Source organism: Chinchilla lanigera, unplaced genomic scaffold (assembly GCF_000276665.1).
Source record: "Chinchilla lanigera isolate Chin_1 unplaced genomic scaffold, ChiLan1.0 scaffold00043, whole genome shotgun sequence".
In the NCBI taxonomy this organism is placed as follows: Eukaryota; Metazoa; Chordata; class Mammalia; order Rodentia; family Chinchillidae; genus Chinchilla; species Chinchilla lanigera.
In genome coordinates, this window is record NW_004955444.1 from 13,401,708 (window position 1) to 13,426,531 (window position 24,824).

At 36.1% G+C, this 24,824-nt stretch overlaps 1 protein-coding gene and 1 pseudogene across 3 annotated transcripts in view; one reads left to right on the forward strand and one right to left on the reverse strand.

Moving 5' to 3' along the window:
- Positions 1-24,824, forward strand: part of Pde7a (phosphodiesterase 7A) — a gene marked incomplete at its 5' end in the record, with an annotated part of 126,423 nt that overhangs the window by 52,303 nt on the left and 49,296 nt on the right. For all 3 annotated transcript variants that reach the window (XR_262266.2, XR_262267.2, XM_005392162.2), the window contains 2 exon segments: positions 13,995-14,055; positions 17,609-17,692. Coding sequence is in view for 1 of the 3 variants with exons in the window: in XM_005392162.2 (XP_005392219.1) it covers positions 13,995-14,055; positions 17,609-17,692 (145 nt within the window).
- On the reverse strand, positions 934-2,026 carry LOC102020620 (annotated as a pseudogene).

Consider the following 24,824-nt stretch of genomic DNA (forward strand, 5'->3'; position numbering starts at 1 on the left):
CCCCTCATATAAAGCCATATAAAAATTCTTATTAGTTTGATTATACATTTCTTTAATTTCTACATAGTTACAATGGTGTATAATATAATTTACATTTTCATAGTACGTCATTTCAATACATTAGTTCTGTTAGGCATTTAGTTTCAAATCTAATACTTGAACAGTTTCTCTGTACATAGGTTAGCAGGGCTAATTAGCATAAGATGCTCTTTATTAAGACGTATATGATCTGAGTAGTAACAGTTGCTGAAGTTTGGTATTTTTATGCAGCATTTTGTTTTTGCTTTGATCCCAACACAGAACTGAAGGATACTGAAATCTCGAAAGTCCGAAGACATTACCTGTTGAACCATAGTTATGTATAACTGTAGTATTAAAACCCTTTTGAAATCTGTACTATTTACAGACCTTCCGTATCAGGATAAGACTACTTGGGAACAGAAATGAAAAAGATAGCTTTGAGTTTTTTGTGTGGTGCCGATAGGAGGGGAGAAGTGGTAAAATACTTTATTGCTTCTCACTGATGAAAGCAACTTGGAGAAATACCACAATGTACTCCAACTCATTCTTTACCGAAGGTGAGTGCTGGCTTAGCTTACGCTAGATGGCCATGGCACTGATTCCATGTGTAAAACAAAACATTTTCATACTGTGATGTAAGTCATCATCGCAAGCTATATTGAGATTAAAAAAAATGATTTGGCTGTACTTTATCCTTGATGCCTGAGTTACAGCACCACTCTGTTATTACTTATTAGTAAAATGAAATATAGTCCTGCAGATAAGTACCAGATAAGATCCTGTTTAGGTTATCTGATTAAACTAGAACACTAAAAATCAGTTATTTCTACGGAAATCTCTAAAAGGAGCAAAAGATCAAATTACAGACCTAAATAAATGTTTCACAGGGAAACCAGCCCGTCACCTAACGGGTCACACGGTATTTGCTGTGTCGCAGTCCCGCTCACCATTAGGCTGCAGCTGGACCACAGCACTGTGTTCATTCACTTCATTCTCCGCCTCACTGCTGTCAGCATCTTCGTTGTCATCGTCCTCAATGTCTAAAGATTCTGTCATGTTCTGATGCGAGTGGGACTCTGACAAAGCCCCAAGCAACTGGGCACTGACAGAAGCTAAAGGTCTAAGCAAAGGGGGGTGTCCTGACACTTCGTTTTCTTCTTGACTATTGTGTCAGAGTTGGAATCACCTTGCGAAGGAACAACTTTTTGCTTGCAGACTGGACAGATTTTCTCGGTTGTAGTTAGCCAGGGGTCTACACATTTGCAGTGATAAGCATGAGAACAGGGAAGGATTCTGAGTTTGTCTCCATCTTCATATTCATCCAAACAAATGCACATACATCGTACTCATCTCCTTTCTTGAATTTATGTACACGTGGTTTCTTAAGTTGATCTTTACCAAGTCTATTTCTTCTAGCTCTATGTCTGTCCTGGACAAATTTTGTGATCATAAAAATGACTATTAGGATGAGACAGATGCCCACAATAATGAGGAAGGGAATTAGATAGTATTCTAGAGGAAGACTAAATTCTGGAACTAAGATAATGTGGCACCCTTTCTCATATGTGAATTCATCTTTAAGGGAATTAGCTGATGATTCACCAGTAAAGACAGATGGAATATCAATCTTCTTTAACACATCAATGTCACTGGATCCCATGCTAATGAGGTCTTCAGAATCAACATTGTGAACAATGGCTGCTTTGTATCCCACTCTCTGTGCATTTAAAACCTTTATATCAAAATTACAATCAAGTCTTCTAATTAACATGATGAAAGTGCCAGATGAGTTGTCTTTTACTGGTGGAGGCATTATGGGTTCACAAGCATTCTCTGGTTCTGAATTAATCAAAAACTTTAAACCTTCAGCTGGAGGTCTATAACCATATTTCGCTGGAAGATCATCAAATGTCTGAGATGAATTTTCGAAATTACATGCTAAAATGGCTATTCCTACAGGTAGTAAGTTTAAGAATGCAAAGAGCTGGACAGTCAGTACATACATACGGGCCCTCCAGGTGACTTGCCAAAGAGATGCTGCTCTCCATAGGAATGCTTATGCGTTCAGCTACACAAGACATAAGACATAATTGTTTTGTGTTTTTAGTGAATGATATTTTCCCCTACTGTTTGGGGTTATGTTTTCTCTATTGTAAATTTTGATTTGTCATCCTGAAAAGCATGTTACATTTTGATCTGGCAAGCAAGTAATTACTTGCAAATCTGTCTCACTCGTCTAAGTTTATACACTTGTTAGTGTGTGTTTACGGTGATGCTGTGTGATAGAACTATATAGACGGGCTAGTAAGGCATTTCTGGGGTCTCCATGGAATGTTCCAGATGTTCTGAGAGGTCTTTTCTCATGTTGGTTGGGATTCATTGTTGCCCTTTCTCTTCTGGTTGTTCTTTGCCTGGTAGTTATCTTCTCGTCTCGTGGAGTCTTACTGTGCGTATGTCCTGCTTAATGTTCAGCCGTAGACTCAAGAGGACCCTCTTTCGGACTTCTAGAGCTCATTGTCTCCCTTCTCTGTTACTCAGCCCTGCAGATTCCAGCTGCCTCTGCCTCAGTGAACCCTATTTTCTACCTTAGCCTTGTGAAACTGCTGCGCACTGCAGGATTTCTTGCTCCACATCTGGAGTTATGACTGTCTTACAGGAAGAAACTTGGGGAATCATAGGCCTCAGCTTGGGTTGTTGTGTTTTTTTTTTTTTTAACCTCCTTCTCTTAAGTGTCAGAGCCATGCACCACCACTTACTTAACTTCTGAAAACATTGTTCCATAATTTCATATTAAAGGCCTAACTTTCTAGTTAATTCGTGCTGGGAGTGTTAGTCCTGTACTAGGTTCCTATAATTCATTGAACCTTGTTTATATTTTAGTTGGCCAACATCTAGCTCACCTCTCCTAATTTACACATACTGCCTTTTCTGCCTGGAGCTCTTTTCTCTCCCTTTTTTTTAAACCTATGAAACTTATTCTTTAAGGATCATATTACATGTCACTTTTTCCTGATAGTTTTCCTTGAGGCTACCAGATCTGGGGTGGATATTATACTTGAAATTTTATAGCACCTTACATTTGCTTGCACCTGTAATTACTTGGTGTACATTATGTCCTCAGGGCCTAACAGTGAAGATCTCAAAAATCAATCTCTCTTTTTTTCAGCTATTTTATGTAGAAACAAAATGTGTTATTCAATTCACTGTGCCTCAAGTACACTTCAGAATTTTTTGTGCTTCTCTGATTAGTTTGGAAAGTGAAGCAATTGCCATCTGTATTGAGTTTCTTTTTTAAATTGGTCCTATATGCACAAATTAGTATTTTTCTTCTTTAGTGTCTATGTTATAAGCATGTTAATACGTACTTACCCACAAATAGTAATCAGTGCATAATACTATTTATGGAGAAGTGTTTTTTTCCTAGCATACAAATAGCTTTCCATTAAAGAGCTTTAAAGAACAATACCTTTCTTAGAAAGACATCTTTAATTATTAAATACAAGAAAATAAATTATATAATAATTTTATTTCTCTTTTATTTGTACAAAAGAATATTTCTAGTTTTTATTTCACAGGGTTGTGAGTGATTGCATTTTGTTTTAAGGTTGTCATAAACTTGGTTCAACTTTCCTTCAAGTTTAAAATTAAAATTTTTGGCCCACAAGGAATTATGAGCTGTCATTTATAGTAGTGCAAACCTTAGAATTGGTAGAGACCTTGAAGGTTGTTGGGTCTAGCCCGCCCCACAAGCTCCTTGACAGAGGCTGGTTAAAGGCAGCTCCTTTCAGTTTACATGGTTCTAACTGGAGAACGTTATTAGAAATTGTAGAATGTTCTTAGGCAGTAATAATGGGTCAGATTCTTTTTTTTTTTTTTTGTAACTGGGAATCGAACTCAAGACCTCGTACTTACAAGGCAGGCACTGTGCCACTAAGCTGTATTCTCAGTCCCTTCAAATTCTATTTTCTATAAACTTCTCTCATAGTTCCCACTTCTGCCTCTGTACTTTTACAGAATTAAGCTACTTTTCAGGGTATTTTATTATATAGCAGTTTTAATACCTGTTTAGTCCTGCTTTTTTTAAAAAAAATTTTTTTGCCACATGCATCTCTGTCACAAAACTCCTACTTTTTATCTGACCGGTATGTATGCATCCTATGGTGTGCTATGCAGATATGAATCCAGTCTTCTAAAGGTGGCTTATTTTAAGGACACTGTTACATCCTGCTTTATATACTTATCTCATTCTTAATGCCTCCTAAGATTATCTTCACTTAGTGTATCTTATTGATCTGAATTTAGACATGCTGGCTTATTTTCCCTCCAAAAAAATTCAACTCTTAAAATTTTAATGAGGCATGTGGTACATGCCCATAGTTCCAACTATTTGGGAGGCTGAGGCAAGAGGATCCCTTGAGCCCAGGTTTTCAAGGCCAGCCTAAGGCAACATAGTGAGACTCTCTTAACACATACACAACCCTTAAAAAAAAAAAAAAAGAGCCCTAAAATTTTAACACTTGTTTTCTTTATCATATCTATACACTATTTTATGTTGAAATTTAAGCTTTTTTATCCCACTTTTTAAATTCAGCATGCTGGTTTACTCTTTGTGTTTTATTTGTAGCTTTAGTATGCTTTTGTTAGCTCTCCATGACAGGAAATAAACTGTGAAATAAGAAAAGATCAAACATAGCATTCTTTTAGTTACCTCCATAATTCTTTCACTGGTTTAACATCAAGTGGTGTTATCTCTGGGTATGCTTGCTTGGTCAGCTAGGAAGCTTCCTAACTGTAGTATGGAGCTCACCTTGCTCTTCTTGAGGATGTTGCCAGAGATTGTATGTGCATTCTTGCTGAGATTAAGTTGCCCTGATCTGTGACATTCTCCTCGTCCAACAGAACACCTGTTGTATGTTCCTTTTCTCTATCTAAAGTCAGCTGTTGTTGGAACTGTGCTACTGTGTTTTAACTTTGGGAATTTGTGGCAACCTTTCCTAGTATGTTGTATGACAGTTTTCTACTTTTCATACTTTTTTAAATGTTATAGCTAATAAGCAAACCTCTTGTCTTGGTATCATAGGATGGTGTTTTTTTGAAAGAAGATTTGAATATTTGTAAAATGTCAAGGTGTTTTATTACTTCCTTCATACTAGAAGGAATCACATGGCTATTTCCATCAAATACTGGGATACTGTATGAAAAAAAAGCATAATTCAGAGCTGTAAATCTACATGACAGAATGGTCTTAACGAGTGGTAAAGTTCTCATATTACCATAGCTTTTAAGTAATCTTTGTTGCTGTTGCTAATGGAAGCCTGGTTTTTTTCTCAATTTTATATCTCCTGAAATTCGTTCTCACAATTTTTATATCACTTGAAATTTATTTGAAAAATAACCTCTGGTTTTTAGAAAAAGAACCACCTGGAATACCAATATGGTTTATTTGTTATTTGAGTAGGCTGGAATTCAAAGTGATAAAAGTACAATTGAAAGATATTTACTAAAGTGTTCATATTTTTTCTATCATAAGTTTGGTTGTAGTTTTCTACAGACACTACATTTGTATAAAGAAGTATGATAGGCTATTTCTGTCCATGAGATTCCAAAATTATAGACACTGATGTCAATGCAGATGAGGTTAACCTAATTTGGTCAACCAGTAGGGACACACTGAGTCTCTATATGGTTAGCTAAAGGTTATTGCCAAGATTGACAGGTGTCCTGTGGATGGCAGAGTGTCCTGGGGATAAAATTTGCTCTTGGATTACTTTTCTAAGAAACAAAGATCAAAGTCATACCTTTTTGCTGTTGATCACACTCATAATGGTGAGGTCTGCTTTTAACTTAGTTTTTCAAATACTGTATTAGTCTTATATACCCCAGAAAGAGAAAGGTTTATACTTTCTTCTTATAGTATAAATTTTTTTGAAAATCTAGTACTAATTTTTCCAAAATAGTTTATTGTGACCCTGTCATGTTTTACTAAGAATTTGAGACCCTTAAAGAAACAGTTAATGTAAAAGAATACATTTATTATTAGTATAAAAGAGGCAATTAATTTGATAACAGCCCTTGTTTTTATCTTACTGAAAAATATTTTATTAGGAAAAGCATTATAAATTACCCAGATAAGTTAGTATTATTGTATCTTAAAATAAGAAAAAGTTTTAAAGCCATTAGCTTCATGACATTGAGGAATTTAAATGTACTACTTTAAGAAAAATGTATTGACTGAGATTTTGTAAGATTTGAGTAATAGAAACATGTCATTAGCAACAAGGGTTCTCTGATTTTAGATGCAAACTCAACTGCTAGTTCTAGCACAGCACCTGCCTGGCAAACACAAACAAGCTCATGAGTTCAACTTCTGGTACCCCCAACAAAAGAAAAAGCTATTTGAATATAGTATATTTTCTGATCTGAGAGGATTGTCTTGCTTATCCCTGTGTTACAGTGTTACAGGTACAGTAGAAACAAGAAGTCAGTGCTGGGGGAATCGTTCTAGCAAATGAACCTGTTAGCTAGGGTGAGAAATGAAAGTTAAGAATCGAGTCCTACGAGGAATGAGAGAGAGTTTCTCAGGCACTCAGCAAGCCCCGTGCCAGCTGGCCCAGAGGGTGACTGTGTGCGCCCAGTTAGGCTCACAGTGAAGGCGAAGCTACAGCAGTGAGGACATCACCGTCTTTTAAGTATTTTTAAGAAATTTGCTAAAATTTATTAGAAGTCCACTATGAGCCAGCTATTCTTGGAGAGGGAGAGGGAGAGGGGGCAAGAGAGAGAGAGAGAGAGAGAGAGAGAGAGAGAGAGAGAGAGAGAGAGAGAGAGAGAATTTAATTCCCATGAAGGAGAGAAAAGCATGGCACAATGAGGTGAATTTTCCCAGAATCACTCAGCCCATGGCAGCAAAGAAACAGCTTGTAGGCTTTCATCTCCAAGCCCAGAAGAGTTTTGAGATGTTAAAAAACTAATCTCCACAGAAGTTCACTTAAATGAGAGAACTGCTAGGGACTTACTTTATCCCCTTCTTCCCCTTTCAGTCTTTCTCTTCTAGACTAAAAGAAAATACAGATTCTTGTGTTTCCATAAAGCCAAAAAGACCTTCATAAATAATATTTAAGTATTCTATGAAAAACAGTACAGGAATCTCATATTTGCTTCTCAAAATATTAACACTATTGAAGCAGCTGATTGGAAGTGAAGTATGAAAGGCGAAAAGGGAACCATTCCTGGACTGAGCATCATGGGACGGTAATGAGCTGATGTGTAGTAAGCAGCTCAGGCCAGAGTGGCAGGGAGCAGTCGTGAGGTCCTTGCTAGCCACCGGCCCTGGCTGCACAGCCTCCCGCCTGTGAGTTTTAGGCTAGAGTACACTCTGTTGCTCTGCCCCCTTCTTGAATATTGGGTGTGTGCTTGCCTGAACCTTACTGGATTAGAGAGTAATCAGAGGCCCCGGTAGTATATCATACACAGTCTGACAAAATAAAAACATCATCTTGTTTCATGCAAGGATTAGAATATTATAGTTTCTTTGTTGTGTAGCAAGAAGTAAAACTTTTGTGACCATGTGGTATGAATGGCTTCAATTTAGGAAAATATTTAGACATGTACATTAATTTATACTTCATTTCAACATATAGAATTAACTTGTTATAAGTAAACTAGTGCTGAGGATTGGGTAATGAAAGGAACATGATTATTTAAACTGTGGGCTCTTTTTGGATATTTTAGAACCATCATTTGTGTACTGTGGGTATGCAGATGACTTGGTCTCCCCTGGACTGCAGTCTACAGCCTGTCTTCTCCCAAATATTTATTTCTTCAGTCAGTCCCTGCTCTCGTCGCCTCTCTCCAGAACCTCTGCAGTGGCAGCCTCAGTGTCCATCAGCCCCAACCCCGCTTGGTTATATTGACCAGAGTTTTCTTTCTAAAATCAGAATCTCTTAGCAGGATGAAGACAACACACTTTGACAAGGCTTCTAGGAGGCCCTGCAGGCCTGGCCTCTGTTCCCTGCTCGTGCAGCCCCACTGGGACCTGCCTTTCTGCCTTCTAGTCACCCTGAGCTTTCTTTCTTCCTCTTGTACTTGCCCTGCTTGGTTTTTCCTCCGTCCTTGGCCCTGGTACCTGCTCTTCTGGCTGCAAGATGGCTCCTCCCCTCTATTCCATGATCTTGCCCCATCAGGTTTCAGCTCAGGGACATTTCTGTGACTCTGGAAAGATGTTCCTTATGTCTTAACTAGGTCAGACCCAGGCTTCCGTGGCAGCTCCTCATGAGAATTGTTACAGTCGCAATTTCGTGTTTATTTGCATAATTTGATTAATGCACACTTTGAGCTGTGTCACAAGGTCAGGAGCCATGTCTACATTTGCTCACTGAGTATATCCTTGCTATTTGGCATAGGTTCTGCACATAATAGGAACTTAATAAATATCTGCTGAATACTTGAAAGTTTGATGAAACCTTTTTTCTCAGCAGTACACCCTGTATACTGCTACCTGCAAAGAGAAGTCATGACTGTGAAGGAGTGGAGCCACAATTTCTTAGACTGTCGTGAGACTATGACAGGTACCAAAATATTATAAACTAGATTGTTGAGTGGCCTTGAAAATAATATACTTTTAAATTATTTTGAAAACACACTATTAGACTGGCCTTTTTCAACAAGCCCAAAATGAGTGAATTATAAAGTAGCATAAACAATATTTATGATAGCCTGCGACATGCACAAAGTAATCCAAAGGAAATAAGAAGTTGAAATTTGATGTTAAAAATTAAAAACAGTAAAATACACTAATATTTCTAAATGCAAGAGTATCAAGCCTGTGCAACAGGTCCATGTGGAAAGAATGAGGAAATTTTTAGTGCTGCCAAATATTCTTTGGAAATCATTTGCAACCTGAGACCTCTTTCCTCTTTGTTTTGTGAGATAGTTGGGTCAGGTAGATCAGTTCCCCCTCTTCCAACATTACTTAGGCCGTTCTGCCCCAGCACCGGGATGTGGCATTAGGCATGCACTGGGCAAGAAGGCTGGCTGGGCTCTGCATTCTCCCAGGGGTCAGGTGATCGCCGTTGGAAAGCAGCTGCCTGAGCCTCAGGGCAGTCAGTGCCCCTCTCTTCTGCCTCCGGACAGCTGCTTATTTATCAGACTCCTGAGAGGTGTTTCTTGCTCGTAGCTCACTGGGGGCGGAGAGGGATTATGCAGCAGGCTTTTGATTGATTCAATGGGAATTACATTGATTTGGTGTCTGGCCTTGGTTCTTATCAAGTGGATCACATCTAAGGTAGGCCGTCTTTATTTTGGGGATTGTGACATTAATAATTTGCATATTTGATAGAAATGAAATAGCTACATAATTTTCTTATGTATCAGTTTTTATTTTGTTGATTAAAGGAGCTATGAGTTCTGTCAGCTAAAATGCTTAAAATTATTATTTATAATTTTTATTTTTACCTCATTTTATTCCTTCTCAGGAGCTTTTTATGATATCATTCCTCACTATCAAAGTAGCTTTCCTCAGTGTTATTCCCTTGAAGAAGTTTTTAAAGAAGTCCAACTTTTAATAATATAAAATTAATGTAGACTTTGGGTATACACAGTTTAAACATTCTCTTTTGGAGGAAAAGAATTTACTATTTCTTGTATTTTAAATTATAGTTATTGAGTATTTCTAAACAATGATGAGCTTTTTAAACACTAAAGCTCCACCCTCTGTCATGTTTTCTTTTTAAGGTCTTGCTAATAATAAATATATGCCTTACCTATAATATATTGACAAAAATATAAGATTAAATCTTGTTTTTCAAGGGTAATACTAAACATCAGGCTTGAGATTTGCTTGAGAGAATGCTAACTGGTCAGTTGCCATTTGGACAAGAGTCTAAAACTAAAGAAATACTTAAGATTATACTATTAGAAATTACTTTTTATACACTTGTATAAAAATGATTATATCTTTCATCTACCATCCTTTTTCTTTCCATATTAAGATACTGAAGAGTATTAAATTAAAGTGTATAAGCCCATCACTATTTCCTAAGCACCACTTCGCTAAGCAGCATAAAGCTCCTGAAAACTTAATTTGCTTTTTCAAGGAAGATTTTAATCTCTGCTATGTAATTTTTCACATTTTTGCATGTTTTAAGCATGCGCTCTCTTACTTGAAGTGTTCCTCTTAGTGAATATAATTGAAGAAATCTCTTCAAGAAACAAAAACATATGACAAAAAAAACTAGTGTTTTAAAGGTTAAGAATTAATTTTGTGGTACTAAGAGCTATTTTCTTGGTTTTTATTTTTTTAAGGATTAGCTTGCCAAGTTATGGAATGAAGGTCAAGTTAATATTAATAATGCAGTAGTTGAATTGTTGATTTTTTTAAATGGTTCACCAAAAAACTAAGTTTTTAAACAAAACAATTCTAATATTTTATTTCAAAGAAGTATGAGAGAGAGGAAGAATAGGAAGTGACCCAGTGCAATACTTGAATCCTTTAGGCAGTGAAACACAAGCTAATTTTTCCAGCAGGTGTAAGGTGTATGTATTCTGAGAGAGCTTATTGTACTATGTCAGAGAAAACTGCTTTGGAACTTGGGCTGTGCTTATGGTACTGCTTATATGGTATGGTTTTTTGGTATTTTACTAGAAATTTTATTTAGTGCTACCATGTTTAAGCATTTTAGTCATTAGTTCACTAGTTACAAGTAGAACTAACTAAAGCCTACCTTATAGAGTTCTCATTTGGGTGAAATGAAATTTTGTATGAAGGCACTTGGGGCATTTTCTGTTAGTCCCTTAGATTTAAGAAAAATACACTTGTTTTTGTGTGTTAGATCATCTAATAGAAAACTTGAGCAAAATAAACAGTGGCACTTCAGATGTGTTCACTGGGATTTAAAACATGTCTGTCTTTACAAGTTATGTATTAACTAATATTGTGAACAACTTTTATGCCTTTTGTCATTTGCCTTCAAGTCAAATCTTTATGGAAGAATGATTCACCCTGATTCAAGGTGAGTTAGTATCTTACCAGGACTCTCAGAACGCCTGTGAAGTCTTTGGAACCTTACAGTTTAACTTGTTTATGCTGCGGCTGTCAGTTTCTGATTAGCTCAGCCTCGCCCATGTTTTGACCTATACTAGTTTGCTTTACAAGCTGTTCCCAGGATGGCTAAATTAGAAGAGTCACGAGTAGCAGCCTCAGTTATTTCCATTCACTGGTTAGGTGAGGTGGGAACGTGGATGTTAGCCCAGAGTACGTTGTGACTGACCTGTGACGCAGAAATTCAATGAGATTTGTTTTACTATTTTTATTACGAGTGAAAGTCTAGTAATACATAGCTTTAAAAATGATACTCTTTAAAGAACTATATATTGCGTGTGCAACACACTTAGTGTATAAAGCACAGATATTTTTTAAATAATGATTCTAACATGGAAGCAAAGTTTCATTGTCCCAATTCACAATTTATAGTGTGTTTTTCTAAAAGGAATTATTTTAGATTTTTCTACCTAGGTTGCTTAATGGAAGAACTTAATAATATTCATTGTACTCTTAATCCTTAAAGAGGTAAATGATTTACCCAGGTGGTACTCATTGATGGGCTCAGACTTAATTTTTAAAGCTTATTCTTTAAAAAAAGTTTTGTCTCAGTTGGATTTATTTAGTAACAACTATGTCTTGTGGTTCGGTGTAGCATGTAAGCCAAATATTTGTAGACTGGCCTTACTTAATACTTTTCAGTTAATGGAAAGATCTGAGTGATTTGCACATCCTTAATTTGTTATTATATATACTTAAAATTGAATTTTTGCCTTTTTGGTAAATTTTTGCTTAGATTAATATAGGTCCTACCTTTTAAATATCTAAATTAATGATCCTGTAAATAAGTCTAAATGATTACTGTAAAGTAAATTTAGTATATCATAACTGATAATCTAGATGATTTCCATTACCCAGTTTTTCTATTGTTAGAAGACATGGTAAGCAGGATGCTGGAGGTGTGTTCTGTATGGTTTTGTCACTTGGGATTTGGGATCATGCTTTTCTGTGTAAGGGACTTGTATTTCATTTTTAATTTTAATTTGTGGTCATGTAATGACTATACTTACTACAAAACCAAGGTATAAAGCTATGTATTAAAAGGCCGCCTTCCTACGTCTGTGTCCCTCACCATCGAGACAACCAGTGTTGATAGTTAGAATTTATTTTTGGTTGAAATGTCAGTTTCTCCTACATTTAATGAACTTTAAAAAAAAATACATGAAATCATGCAAGATTTTAATTGATATTTCTCTCTTAAATCATAAACATTAAGGATATAATTTAAGGTTTGAGGAATTGTTTTGCATACTAAAGCTTTATAATTATAATTTTAAAACTTTGTTTTTCCCTTGAGATTTGTAGCTATTTGTTGGGGGGCTGTAAACCACATGCCAGAGTTCTGTGAAGACCATTCATCTAGTAGTAAAAATGCAAATTATGACTTTAATGTGTATTTCTCTTTTGAATGAGGTTGAGCATTTTTCTTGGTGCTTATTAATAAATAATTCTTCCTACCCAAATTTTGTCTTATATTTATCATATTCAATATTACTATGTATTCTTTAATTTGTTTCTAGATTCTGTTTTGTTTTCCCCATTTCTTTGCAATACCATTCCATTTTATATATTAATCTTGTAGTCCCAGTTTCATTTATTACTGCTTTTAAAAAAATTCTTAGACCTTTTAATTGAACTGTTTTTATTGATTACTATCACTGTGCTAGGCTCTGTTCTGAATGTTGGAATCTCATGGGAAATGTGTTAAATTTTGTGGAGGATCACAGGTTTGAACCCAGCTTGGGCAATTTAGTGACTCAGTGAGACTCTGTCTCAAAATAAAAAATAAAGAAAAGGCCTGGAAATGTATCGACCATTCAGAGGCCCTGAGTCCAATCCCCAGTACCACAAAGAAAAAAAAAAAAAAAATTTGGATGCCTCTCAAAGATCATTTCCACTCTCTATTTACTTTTATGATACTTACTAACTACTTTATATTGTATTAGAAGTATTTGTCTATCCTTCAATTAGACATTTACAGAGAAGATACCATATGTAATTTCCTTTTGTATATCCAGGTTTTCTTGCACAATGCTTCACAGTAATACAGTGATCCCTCACCTATTGCAGCAGTTACATTCCAGAGACCCCTGTGATAGGTGAAAATCGGCAAAGTAGTGGCTTTATGTTTATTTTATTTTTTATATATATATTTAAGGCTTTATAAACCCTTCCCACACTCCTTTCTTACTCTTATTAACCTTTCCCACACTCTTACAAATACTTCATATGCTCTTAAACACTTTCTACAGTCTTAAACCTACGTAATTTTAACAACATGTAAAATTCTATATGGGTACTCGATGAGAAGTGGACAAGGAGGGATGCTGAACATGTGGGCACAGTGTGGGAGAGCAAACAGACTGATGCTACAGTCACTGAGCCAATCAGCGCCCAGGATACAGAACACAGTGCTGTGGTTGGTCACCTTCCATTCCATCAGCCAGTAGTGTGCCATGTACAATCTCACGTTGGCAAACTTGTGCAAACTTGTGCAATACTGCATTTCCATTGTGTACAGTATGGTATTCAGCCACTGATGAAATACATACTATATTTTATTTCAATTTAATATTCTTTTAATATGTTTGAATTAACATCTTTTATATTTTCACATTGTTTTAAATTTTTTAGGCAAAAATAATTAAAATCATAAATATTATATAAATACCTATATACCACAAAATCCCGCGATACAGCAAAAACTCTGCAATACAGAATTAGATTTTTTTTTAAAAACCTGCAGTACAGTGACGCTGCAATAAGTGAACCGCAATATAGCAAGGGACAAGTGTATATAATAAATCTATGTGTTTCTAAAATGAATTTCAGATTACATTTTATTGCTATGTAGTAAAATGTTGTTTTTTTTCCCTAGAGGCGTGGAGCCATTTCCTATGACAGTTCCGATCAGACTGCATTATACATTCGTATGCTAGGTAAGCACTATTTGGTTTTTAGCATTGATATCATATATTATTATTTGAGGTTGATGTATCTTTCATTACATAGCTTTTCATAATTTTTTGTAGAAGAGATAACCTATTGCATCAAAACTTAGAGTCTGCAAGCCAGTGTTAAATGTGATACGAATAAATAAAGGCATTTTAGATTTATAGGTAATTGAGAAATCTCTGGCTTATTATCTAGGCCACTTTCATTAGTGATGTTTTGTTTTGTTTTTTTGAGACAGGTTCTCGGCTAAGTCACTGAGTTACCCAGGCTGGGTTCAAACTTGTGATCCTCCTGCCTCAGCCTCCCAGAGTGCTGGGATTACTGGAGTGGGCCACTTGCCTATCTCATCAGTACACAATTTTAAACCAATTTTTGCACATTCTTCATCAAAGATAGGTTTGTAGAGTTGCTAAATGAAAGAGATGAGTGTCAGCGTGGATGAAGACGAGGCCATAAAATACCTGATCAGATAGACGTGATAGAACAAGATACCTGGCGATACTTTGTTCTCGGTTGACTGATTTGTAAATATATGTGCAACTTTTCTTTTCATCTCCTTGCCAGGGCTCTGTCCTCATCCATACACTCAGTGACCCCTTGCACTTTAATTCATACTGTTGAACGTGTACGTGTATTAAGTTTCCAGTAGGCAGATTTCCTCATCCTTTGTTAGAGGAGTCTCCTGTGGCTCCATTCCTCATGCTTAGAATTCTTCTGTCTTTAATGTATTGAGCCATCTTTATTTTTCACATACCTCAGTCTTTTTAAGTGTAAACATTCCCCAAGGTTTTGATTTTGCTCTTCTTTTCTCCCCTTTAGTGTACTGTCTGTGTCCCGCCTCAATTCTGTTCTGCCCTAGTACTTATTTTTTTTTTCTCATAAATGTTCAGCCTCTTTACCTCCTGTATCTCATTCTACAAACATGTTTAGGATTCTCTTATCCTTAAAATAGCTCTAGGTATTTTGATAGGTAGTGTGATTGAAAAATAAAGTGAATGTTTAAATATTCCTTTAAAAATTATTAGAGTGGAATACACATTTCTATTCATACCTCTCAAGATATCCCCCTCCCTTTAAATATTCCTTATCTGTCATTCTTGCCACTTTCTGAAGCCGTTTGGAAGTCCTGTTTCATGCGTGACTTTAGTTGTGCTGTTGTGGGTGCCTTAGTATCTTGAGTCAGTTTAAAACACTTAAGCTTTCACGGTCATTTTGACTCTGGGGAAGAGCCAGAGTTACACAGTGCCCAACCCTGTGAATAAGGCAAACGTGAGGACGTACTTCAATGTTTTTTTGAGCCTGCCTTTCCATTGACTGGTACTTGGCAGCAGCATGTACCATATTTTTGATCACATCTTATGAAGACACAAACGAATTATAGAACTGCTCCACAAAATGACAGGAATGACGGGCAAGTCCGTCTGAAGTGAGACGGATTAATAGTAATGGGTACCACTTATACTGTAATGAATTTTTTGTAATTTAGAATTCACCATACATTTTGATCACTCATTGTCTTTAATTTTTTGGAACATCTCCACGTGGGTATGTTTGGATACCTCAAATTTAAAGCTTGTACTCCCCCTTTGTTTGGTAGTCTTTTGCCATATCAATAAATGTAATGTCTTCCAATTGTCAGGTCAAAAACTTAGAGTCATCCCTGACTTCTCTTTCTTCTACACTGCATGTCTGTCTGTTATAGTACACACCTGTTACAGTACACACCTCCAGTATATATGTAGAATCTCATCAGCTGGTGTTATTACCACCCCAACCTAAACCCTATCTATCGCCTTGTATTTGTTTGCTAACTGGTCCTGTCTATTCTGTGAGGCCATAAAATACCTAATGTTGTGTCCACCTGTCTCTTCTAATCGTAGCAGCCAGAGGAAACCTTTTAAGGCATAAGTTAAGTCATCTTGCTCCTCTGTTTAGGATCCTCTAATGGCTCTTTATGTTACGGTAATAACCAGAGCTGCTATAATGGCCACAAAGGCCCACTGTACAGTGGCTGTATTGGCTGTCCAACCTCACCGCCTACCAATTCTTTCCCTCACCTTACTCCTGCCATATTGGCCTCTTTGCATATCTTTGAACCCCCAAAGTGTACTCTATCTTGGGGTATTTGTTCCTGCAGTCCTTATCCTTGGAAACCTCTTCCTCCTGATACATACGGCTCACTGTCTCATTTCCCTGGTGTCTGTCCTCATACACATCCTGTTTAGTGGGGATGTCCTTACCACACTGATAAATCACCCCACCCCCTCTTTCATCCTCCCTGTTCCTCTTACCTTTCAGTTTTATCCATGCATCTTCTTGTCATCTTCCATAAAATGAAGTTACGTATTTTATGTTTTTGTCTCATTCAATGAGAAGATAAACTTCATGAGCAAGGACTTTCAGTATATTGTTCAGGGCCGTATGTCCCATGCCTGCTGCATACAGGTGCTCAGTAAACCTTTGTTGCCATGTGAGGGGAATCACCACGTGAGAGAGGTGGTCAGTCAGTGTGGGACAGAGTCCTGTAGGATGAAATTGCCTGGAAGGAAGGGATGCTCTTACTTAGAGAAACAAAACAGAACCAGGAAAGCCTTCCAGATAGAATTGCAAGAGTATGGGGATGGGGCTGAAGAATCAGGGCTATGAACTTGGAGGCTGTAAAAATGTAATGAAAAAAGTGTTGTTTTTGAAACCCCTAGGGCTAAGTTTGTGCTAGCTTTGTGGCAGGGAGCGTGCTATTTAACTCCTAAGAGTGCAGTTGCTGTGTCTATAAAGTGGAGATTAAAATTGCCTGAACTTTATTAGAGAATTCAATAAGGCCATTTCTGTAAGACAAAAAGAGTGCTTGGTACATGGCTGCTATGGTCATGTTATTATATAGAAAAATAAATCTTTATGTCATGTGCATACGTGTGGGAGCAACACTAAGCTTATAGAAACCAAACTTTAAGCCAGCTAAAAACCTTAAGTATACCACTAATGGTGAGATAAGAGAAGATTAATCAAACAGGATGTGGCAAAGTCTGTAACGATTTAATTTGCTACATATTTATGAAATTGTAAACTTTATGCTTGAAAGTAAATAATGTATTTTTCTATTTTTCATGTCCCTTATAGACTAGACACAGAGTAGGCACATAATAAATACTTACTTCTTGCTGTGACTTTTCAAGCTTTTGTGCTGAGGATTATCTGTCTCTTATACTGTAGATTTTATTTCCCTTTTAATGCCATGTGGTATTAGGTTGGATTATCATACGCTTGAATTATTCTTTAAGGCTTGCTTGCTTTAAAGCAAAGATGATGAGATGATAATGATGATGATGATGATGATGATTATGGGGGTAATTTTTTTTAAAAATCATCTTTAACCAGCCTTATACCTCGGTACTGAAAGCTCGTGAACCCCTCCCACAGAACCCCTTGCTATTATGTCATTAATGGGCCATCTTTTTTTATAATACCACATAGGCCTTCTTTGCATGGGGAAGCGTCTTCACAATGGTAGCCTTCTAAACTTACATTTCATTCTTCCAGGAGATGTACGTGTGAGGAGCCGAGCAGGATTTGAATCAGAAAGAAGAGGCTCTCATCCATACATTGATTTTCGCATTTTTCACTGTAAGTGTTGGTAGTCACAGTGTTTCTCCCAGACTTTCAGAACTCAACTTCAGGTCCTCATAAGGTTATGATAGAGTTTTATTAAGGCAAGAAGAATGCAAGAAAAAAACTATATTGTGTTGAAATATTTAAAAACCTTTAGGTCATAAGTGATATTCTATTTCTAGATAATGTTAATGTTTAGAGATGATTAGAAGAGGAAGGTATTAAAATATTGATAGTTTAATTATCAATAAGTAATGATATAATTAAAATATTAATAGCTGAAATAGGTTTTCTTCTCTTTTCTAATTTAATTGTGAAATTACTTAGTGAATTCTTCTTAAATTAAGAAGAAGGGTTGATCTTAGAGAAACAAAAAGTAAACAGGAAAGCTTTCCAGGCAGAATTGTAAGAACGGATGGGGCTGAACTTGGAAGTTGTGAAAATGTAATGGAAAAATCTTTAAAAGATTATTTAAAAATAAATTAATTACAAATTATTTGTTTTCCTTGCTTCAGACAAAATGTTTTTGTGCAAATCGTATTTATAAAGTTAACAAAGTGTTACCTTTTTGGTTTATTTGAAAATACATGTCACCTTTAAAGATACTGGTAAAATGCATACTTTAAAAGAAAGCATTCTGTGTGTCTAGACCATCATGAAGAGAAAGATAGAAAACAGAATTTCTAAACTGCTTAATATTAACTGCATTGAGGGCTGGGGATGTAGCTCAGCGGCATAAGTGCCTCCCTAGCGAGCACGAGGTCCTGAGTTCAATTCCCAGTACCAAAAAAAAATTAAATGCAGCCTGTTTTTGGAGTAGTGGCCTTCTGGTGATGTTGGATGAAGTGATTTGAATGAGCATTCTAAACGTTGAGAAAAGTGGACAAAATATAAAAAACATGTATTTAAATGTATCAGAATATTGATAAGGCAGAGAAAGATGACCCTAACATTTCAAGCCACCTTTTCTCTGAGTGTTTTTGATGGGCACTTTAGGCTAGAGAAACAAAAACAAGTGTTTGGAGCCCACTGAGGTTAAGGAGTTAGTGTTAGTAAACCCTCTGTGCTTAGCTTGGAACCCCAAAATGCCACCTGCACCTTAGAAATAAATCCCAGCTTTGAAATATCTCGTTCAGTGATTATATTAAGTTGATCTGTGCCTATAGTACTTGTAGCCATGGGTGGGAGAGCAATGTGCTCATCTCTCAAATTGCTAGCTCTAACCTTAGCCCAGAGAAATAGCCCAGGTAAAAACTGGTGAGGTTGGGCTGGGGATACAGCTCAGTGGCACAGGTGCCTTCCTGACAAGTGCAAGGTCCTGAGTTCGATTCCCAGTACCAAAAACAAACAAAAAAAAAAAAACTGGTGAGGTTTTCCATTCTCCCACCCTGAGGTCTGGTGCTAAAACTGAGAAGACTAGCATTTCTGTCAGGCTAGTCTGTCTCTGCCTCTGTCTGTATCTGTGTGTGTCTCTGTCTGTCTGTCTCTCTCTCTCCCTCAACAGTAGTTTCAGGGTAGTTGGACTTCCTGTGTACGTCTGTCTTCTCCCAGAAGAGGCCTCTCAAGAGGGAGGGAGTGTATGTAGGCACACTCAGTCACCTGTGGTACGGGGCTGGGCCGTGGCACGGCATCGTGTTTCTGTACTCTGATCAGCCTTGTGCCACAGCTTGCTTGCACTTGTGGAGAAGGATGTGAACCAGTTATCAAAGTGAGTAAGATAAAAAAAAATTAAGCATTCACCTTCAATGTGGCACAAAATGTGTTGAAAAAGTAATTAGGGTCGCAGAAGGATGGGAGAGGAAGAGTGTTGCAGAACAGTCTTTGAAGAGATGATGACAGAAATCTCTAAAATGTGGTTTTGAAAACCTTAAGGCACAGATGTAAGAAATACTGTAAATCTCAAGATTAGCATTAAAAGAAAACCATACCCATATGTATCCATTATAACTGAAAACTAAAGTCAAAGGAAAAATATTAACAGTAGTGAGACGGAAAAAAGGCTTCCAAAGGAACAGTTCTGAGACTGGCTGAAACAGATCATGTCATTTTTTTCTCTCACTCCTCTGGCTTGGTCAGTAACTGCACAGAATGCGTTGGCTTTCGTGGCAGCTTCATTCTCAGCATCCCGGGGCAGCAGTGGGGAGTGAGGGCTGTGCCGTGCCCACTGCAGGCGGGCAGGCTCGGGCTGCACTGTGAGGTGGTGCTGAGGCAGAGGGGTTTCATTTCGGACGGAAACCAAGAAGCTACGAGACAACAGAAAGATAGCTCTTACGTGCTAGGAAAAAAACAACTGTCAAAGTAAAATTTCATCTACAACTTCTAAGGAACAGAGGAAAAAGGACACATTTCACAGTTTATTATGGTAAGGCCAGCATAATCGTGACACTGCTCTCTGATGTGGAGATGACAAGAACAGAGAAATCACGGCCAAATCCCTCATGAATATAGATGAAGTATCCTAAATAATATATTATTAAATTAAATTTGTAATGTATTGGAAGACTAATATGTTTTGATCCAGTTTATATTATTTTAGGAAATGTAAGTTTGGTTTTAATATTGAAAAACCAATCAGTGTAATTCAGTACATTAAGAGAATAAAGGAAAAATTATGGAGTAAAACAGTATGGTAAATGCCTAAATGATAGTGTTAAATGCCAATAAAACCAAATGCTTAAAAAAAAAAAAAAAAAAACACGAAATTCAACATTTGGGGGCTGGGGATATAGCTCAGTTGGCACAGCACCTGCCTGGCAAGCACAAGATCATGAGTTTGATTCCCAGTACCAAAAATAGTAATAATAATAATAAAATGGGGCATGATGGCTCACACCTATAATCCCAGCACTCAGGGGGCTGAGGCAAGAGGATTGTTTTTGAGTTCAAGACCAGCCTGGGCTACAAAGTGAGCTCAAGGCCAGCATGAACTGCATAGTCTCAAACAAGACCAAAAAAAGAAAAAAAAAAAAAAAAAAGAAATTCAACGTTTGTTCTGTGTCAAAATAAGAACAGTAATTTAAGTAATCTGAAGAAAGGTATCTGCAAAACCCACGTGTCATATTTAATGCTACAATATTAGAACTTTCTTAATGAGAGAAAAGATCAAGAATATTCTTTATCACTTTCTCTATTCAGAATTGTTTTAGAAGTCCTAGCCAACACAATAATGTAGGAAAAAGAAAGGATGAAGATTAGAAAGTGCTATTATTTATGGATGTTACAGTTATATACTCAGAAAATTATTAAGATTAGTCAGTGAGTTTAGCAAGGATACAAAGTTAACATACAATATAGTTGTTTTTCTATGAAGCAACACTAACAAAATTGAGATAATGTGTAATTTAGATTTGCATCAAAAAATCACATATGTAGGGATAAAAATCAGACGTATGATGACATAGAAGACTCTTGAGTCTTTACAGGGGAAAAGTAAAGCAGATCTAAATGGGGAGGACAATAAAAAAGAATTAAGATATCTTATGTACATGTACAAATTCCCCACGATGAATGTGAACATTACATACTGCAAACATGAACTAATAAAGAAAAATAAAGTTTTAAAAACAGAAGATTAAATGAATAGAAGCATAACCTGCATTCAAGGATTTCAAGATTCAGTATTTAAAGAAGTCAGCTTTTCTCACATTCATCTATGTAGGCTTAGCAAAATCACAATGAAAAGCTGACTTTTTAAAGTGGAATCAACAAGCCAATTCTAAAACTTATATAAGGATGGAAAAGTTAAAAATAGCTAAGACAATCAGGAAAGAAACACAAATTATAAAACTTACTTCTAGATATTAAAAATCATCAAGTATAGTAATTAAGTTAAGGGATAGTGGTTCAGGACCAACGCATAGAATAATGGCACTTTATGGATTACAGAAGCATCCACACGTATGTGGATTTGATTTGATTTGAAAATAGCTTTAATACACAAATGCTGGCAGGGAGATGCGTGAAAGACAAATGGTGCTCAGTCAAATGCTTATCCATAGGGAAGAAAATAAATCTCGGCTCGTCTTCATACCAGACATGAAAAAAATCAAATTTGGTGGATTAGCTTTGTCAAGTTATGCTGATACATCAGATAAGATGAGGAATGCAAGTTAATTTAGTTACGGAAAGGTGGTAACAGAAGCCTGAGATTAAAGTAGACGTAAGAGAAAATAAGCATTAGATATGGTAGGTACAGACAGCTCTTAAGAGTTTTGTTGCAAAAGGGAAGGAAATAGAAACTAGAAGTTAGAAAAATAAATAAGGTATAACTAAGAAAAGAAAACACAGTAAGGATAAAAAGTAAAAATGTAGTATTAGAAAACTAAAATAAAAATAGAACTATGAAATAAACTTAGAGTTGATTGTTTACAGTAAATTTATTAAATGAAGCAAAGATGCACACTCAAAATATAACACACTGAGGTAATCTCCATAGACATGCAGGAGTTCAAAAATCAAATTCCTCTCTGTAACCCTAAAATATATTTGAACAACCATAGGATCCTGAAAATGTTCTTAAAAGTTGTAGTTTATTAAAGCTGAATGTAGAAAATACAGATAAACTAAACTAGCAATGTTCAAAATGTAGTCTCAAGACCCTTGGGGCATCCATGAAGTTAAAACCGTATTTTCATATTAACACTAAGATATACTTGTTTTTTCACTCTTATTCTCTCTCAGAGGCAGAGTGGAATACGGTGTGAGGCTACATAACGTGGCACTTCACGTCAAGTGTATTAGCAGATCTGAGAAATAGCTGAACAATGAAGAGATTTATAAAAGTACAAAACAGTGTGCCGTTCTTCTCATCAGTGCCCCACCCCCGAGATAGAGCCTTGTCATGTTTTCCAGTGTGGGCTTGGAACTCCTGGGCTCAGTCATTCCGCTTTCCTCAGTCTCCTGAGTAGCTGGGATTACAGCCATGCACCATGTTCTTGGCTTTCGTTACATTTCCTTTGTTTTGGAAAACACAGTTACATTTTTTATAAAAATATTTCATATTGCCAGGTGTGGTGGTACACAAACATGTTACAGATGTCTTGCTTTATTATTACTTACTGTTGTAGTGCTGGGGATTGAACCCAGGGCCTTTGCACTGAAGCTACATCCTTGCCCTTTTTTTTTATTTTGAGGTATTCTCTCTGGGTCACTAATTTGCCAAGCTGGGCTTGAATGTATAGCCTTCCTATCTCATCCTCCCAGATATATTCTTATTTTTAAACAAAATAATAAATGTTTTACAGTTTTATTTAACAATTCTACATTTAATTTCACATAATAAAAACTCATTCTCAAAAAGTTAATTGCAGTTCAAAGGTAAATAAAAAACTGTTCAAATTTATAGCAAATAAAAGGAGGTAATACCTTTATGAATAGTACGCTCATACTTTGTGTTTATTTGATAACAGCTAAGATTCAGCATTGCCTCACATTTACTCAGTAATAATTATACCTGGTTAGTATTATTTTACTATGATTGGTAAGGTGTCAATATTTTATACTCATTCTGCATTTTGCAAAAGTACCTTTAGTAAACATAGCAGAAAATACCTTTAATACACAAAATTAATTAGAAAAGCACCAAACACCATTAATTATCAAAGGAATGTGTGTAAAAGCTACAATAAAAAACTAACTTGTAAAATTAGCAGTTTTTGAAAATGATATCCCCCAAAACCGAGTTTGGTAAAATAGAAATTTTCTCTCATATATATTTGATAATAAAGTTGAGGTTACACTTTATCAGTAATACTTATAAAGTTACATATAAAGTTTCATAATAATTAAGTTACAGATTTATAATTAATACTTACAAATTCCCATTAAAATATTAATGATGGTAAATCTATGTCAAAAATAATATCTACATATTTAAAAATAAATTATCTCTATTTTCTATTTTTAAATGAATATTTAAATACTATTAAAATTTCAGTTACTATTGTAAATATTAATAGCCAATTCTTTGGTGTGATCAATAACTTTTCGTGCAAAGGAGTCCTGAAAACCAACATGTTAGAAAAGGTGCATAAGGTTTACCACTCTAAAGATTTTTACAGCTCTTATACTCTTGCAGATTATAAAAAAGGAGTATTTAAAATAATTTTTATAAAGCAAGTATATCATTTTAGAAGCAAGTATAATATGCTTACCGTAAATATCAGTTTAAAAAATCTTTTACAACCTTTAACAAGAATTCCAATAGCATAGAATAATACTCCAGCCATCCAGCTATATATATATATATGTGCCCACCCCCCACACACACTGGTGCAGTAGGTTCTGCTTACCACACAGCTCAGAATTCCTTAAAACGTTTAGTCCAGTGTGTTTTCTGAAATGTGATCTAATCAGGGAATGAGTATGTGCTTCTGCTATGACTAAAACCTGTTAGCCATCTTCAGACTATCTCTTCTGCTGAATTCTCTGAATGTTCTGCAGGTTTGCCTGAACTTGTTCTCTGTGGGAGTCAGCTTATAAAGCTTTTCCTTACTTTCACCCCGGACTTGAATTTATCTATTGTTGATTCTGTGCTGCTTCAGACTGCAGGACCAGCACGACTGTCATTTTCTTCCTTCCAGCTGTGAACTCAAGGTTTCTTCTTTATGGAGTATTTCATGTCCTTTCCCATTAGTTACAAGGAGCTTATTTTTGTGGAGGCAGAATTGAGCTTTCATATCTCCACTTCCCTGTGAAGCGTCCTTGCATTAGAGCACCTGTGACTTAGGTCACGTTCCCATTCATCTTCTGCAATCTCAGATTTCACAAAGTTCTACACTTAAGCAACTCTGCAGGATGGCTTTAAACTTTCAGGGGTACTGAAATATTGAAAAGATTATAATGTGCCTTTTCCGTTATTTATGTAAGTAAAAATAATATTTTTCACAATGATAAAAGCTTGCATACATGCTGAAATAGAAGTTACTAGCTGTTTTGTTTGCAGAATGCTGGATATAGGTATATTAAATTTAGTGAAGCTAGAATTTTCTCTGTCTCTAATTCCTTGACCTACTTATTTTGTGTACCTATTTACTTTCAGTATAACCCCACGATTAATTTCTTCGTTGTGAAATTCTTGTTTCTGTTCTTTCATTGCTTGAATCCAATCTGTTATTAAATCCCAGGTATTTTTTGCATTCTAAAATAG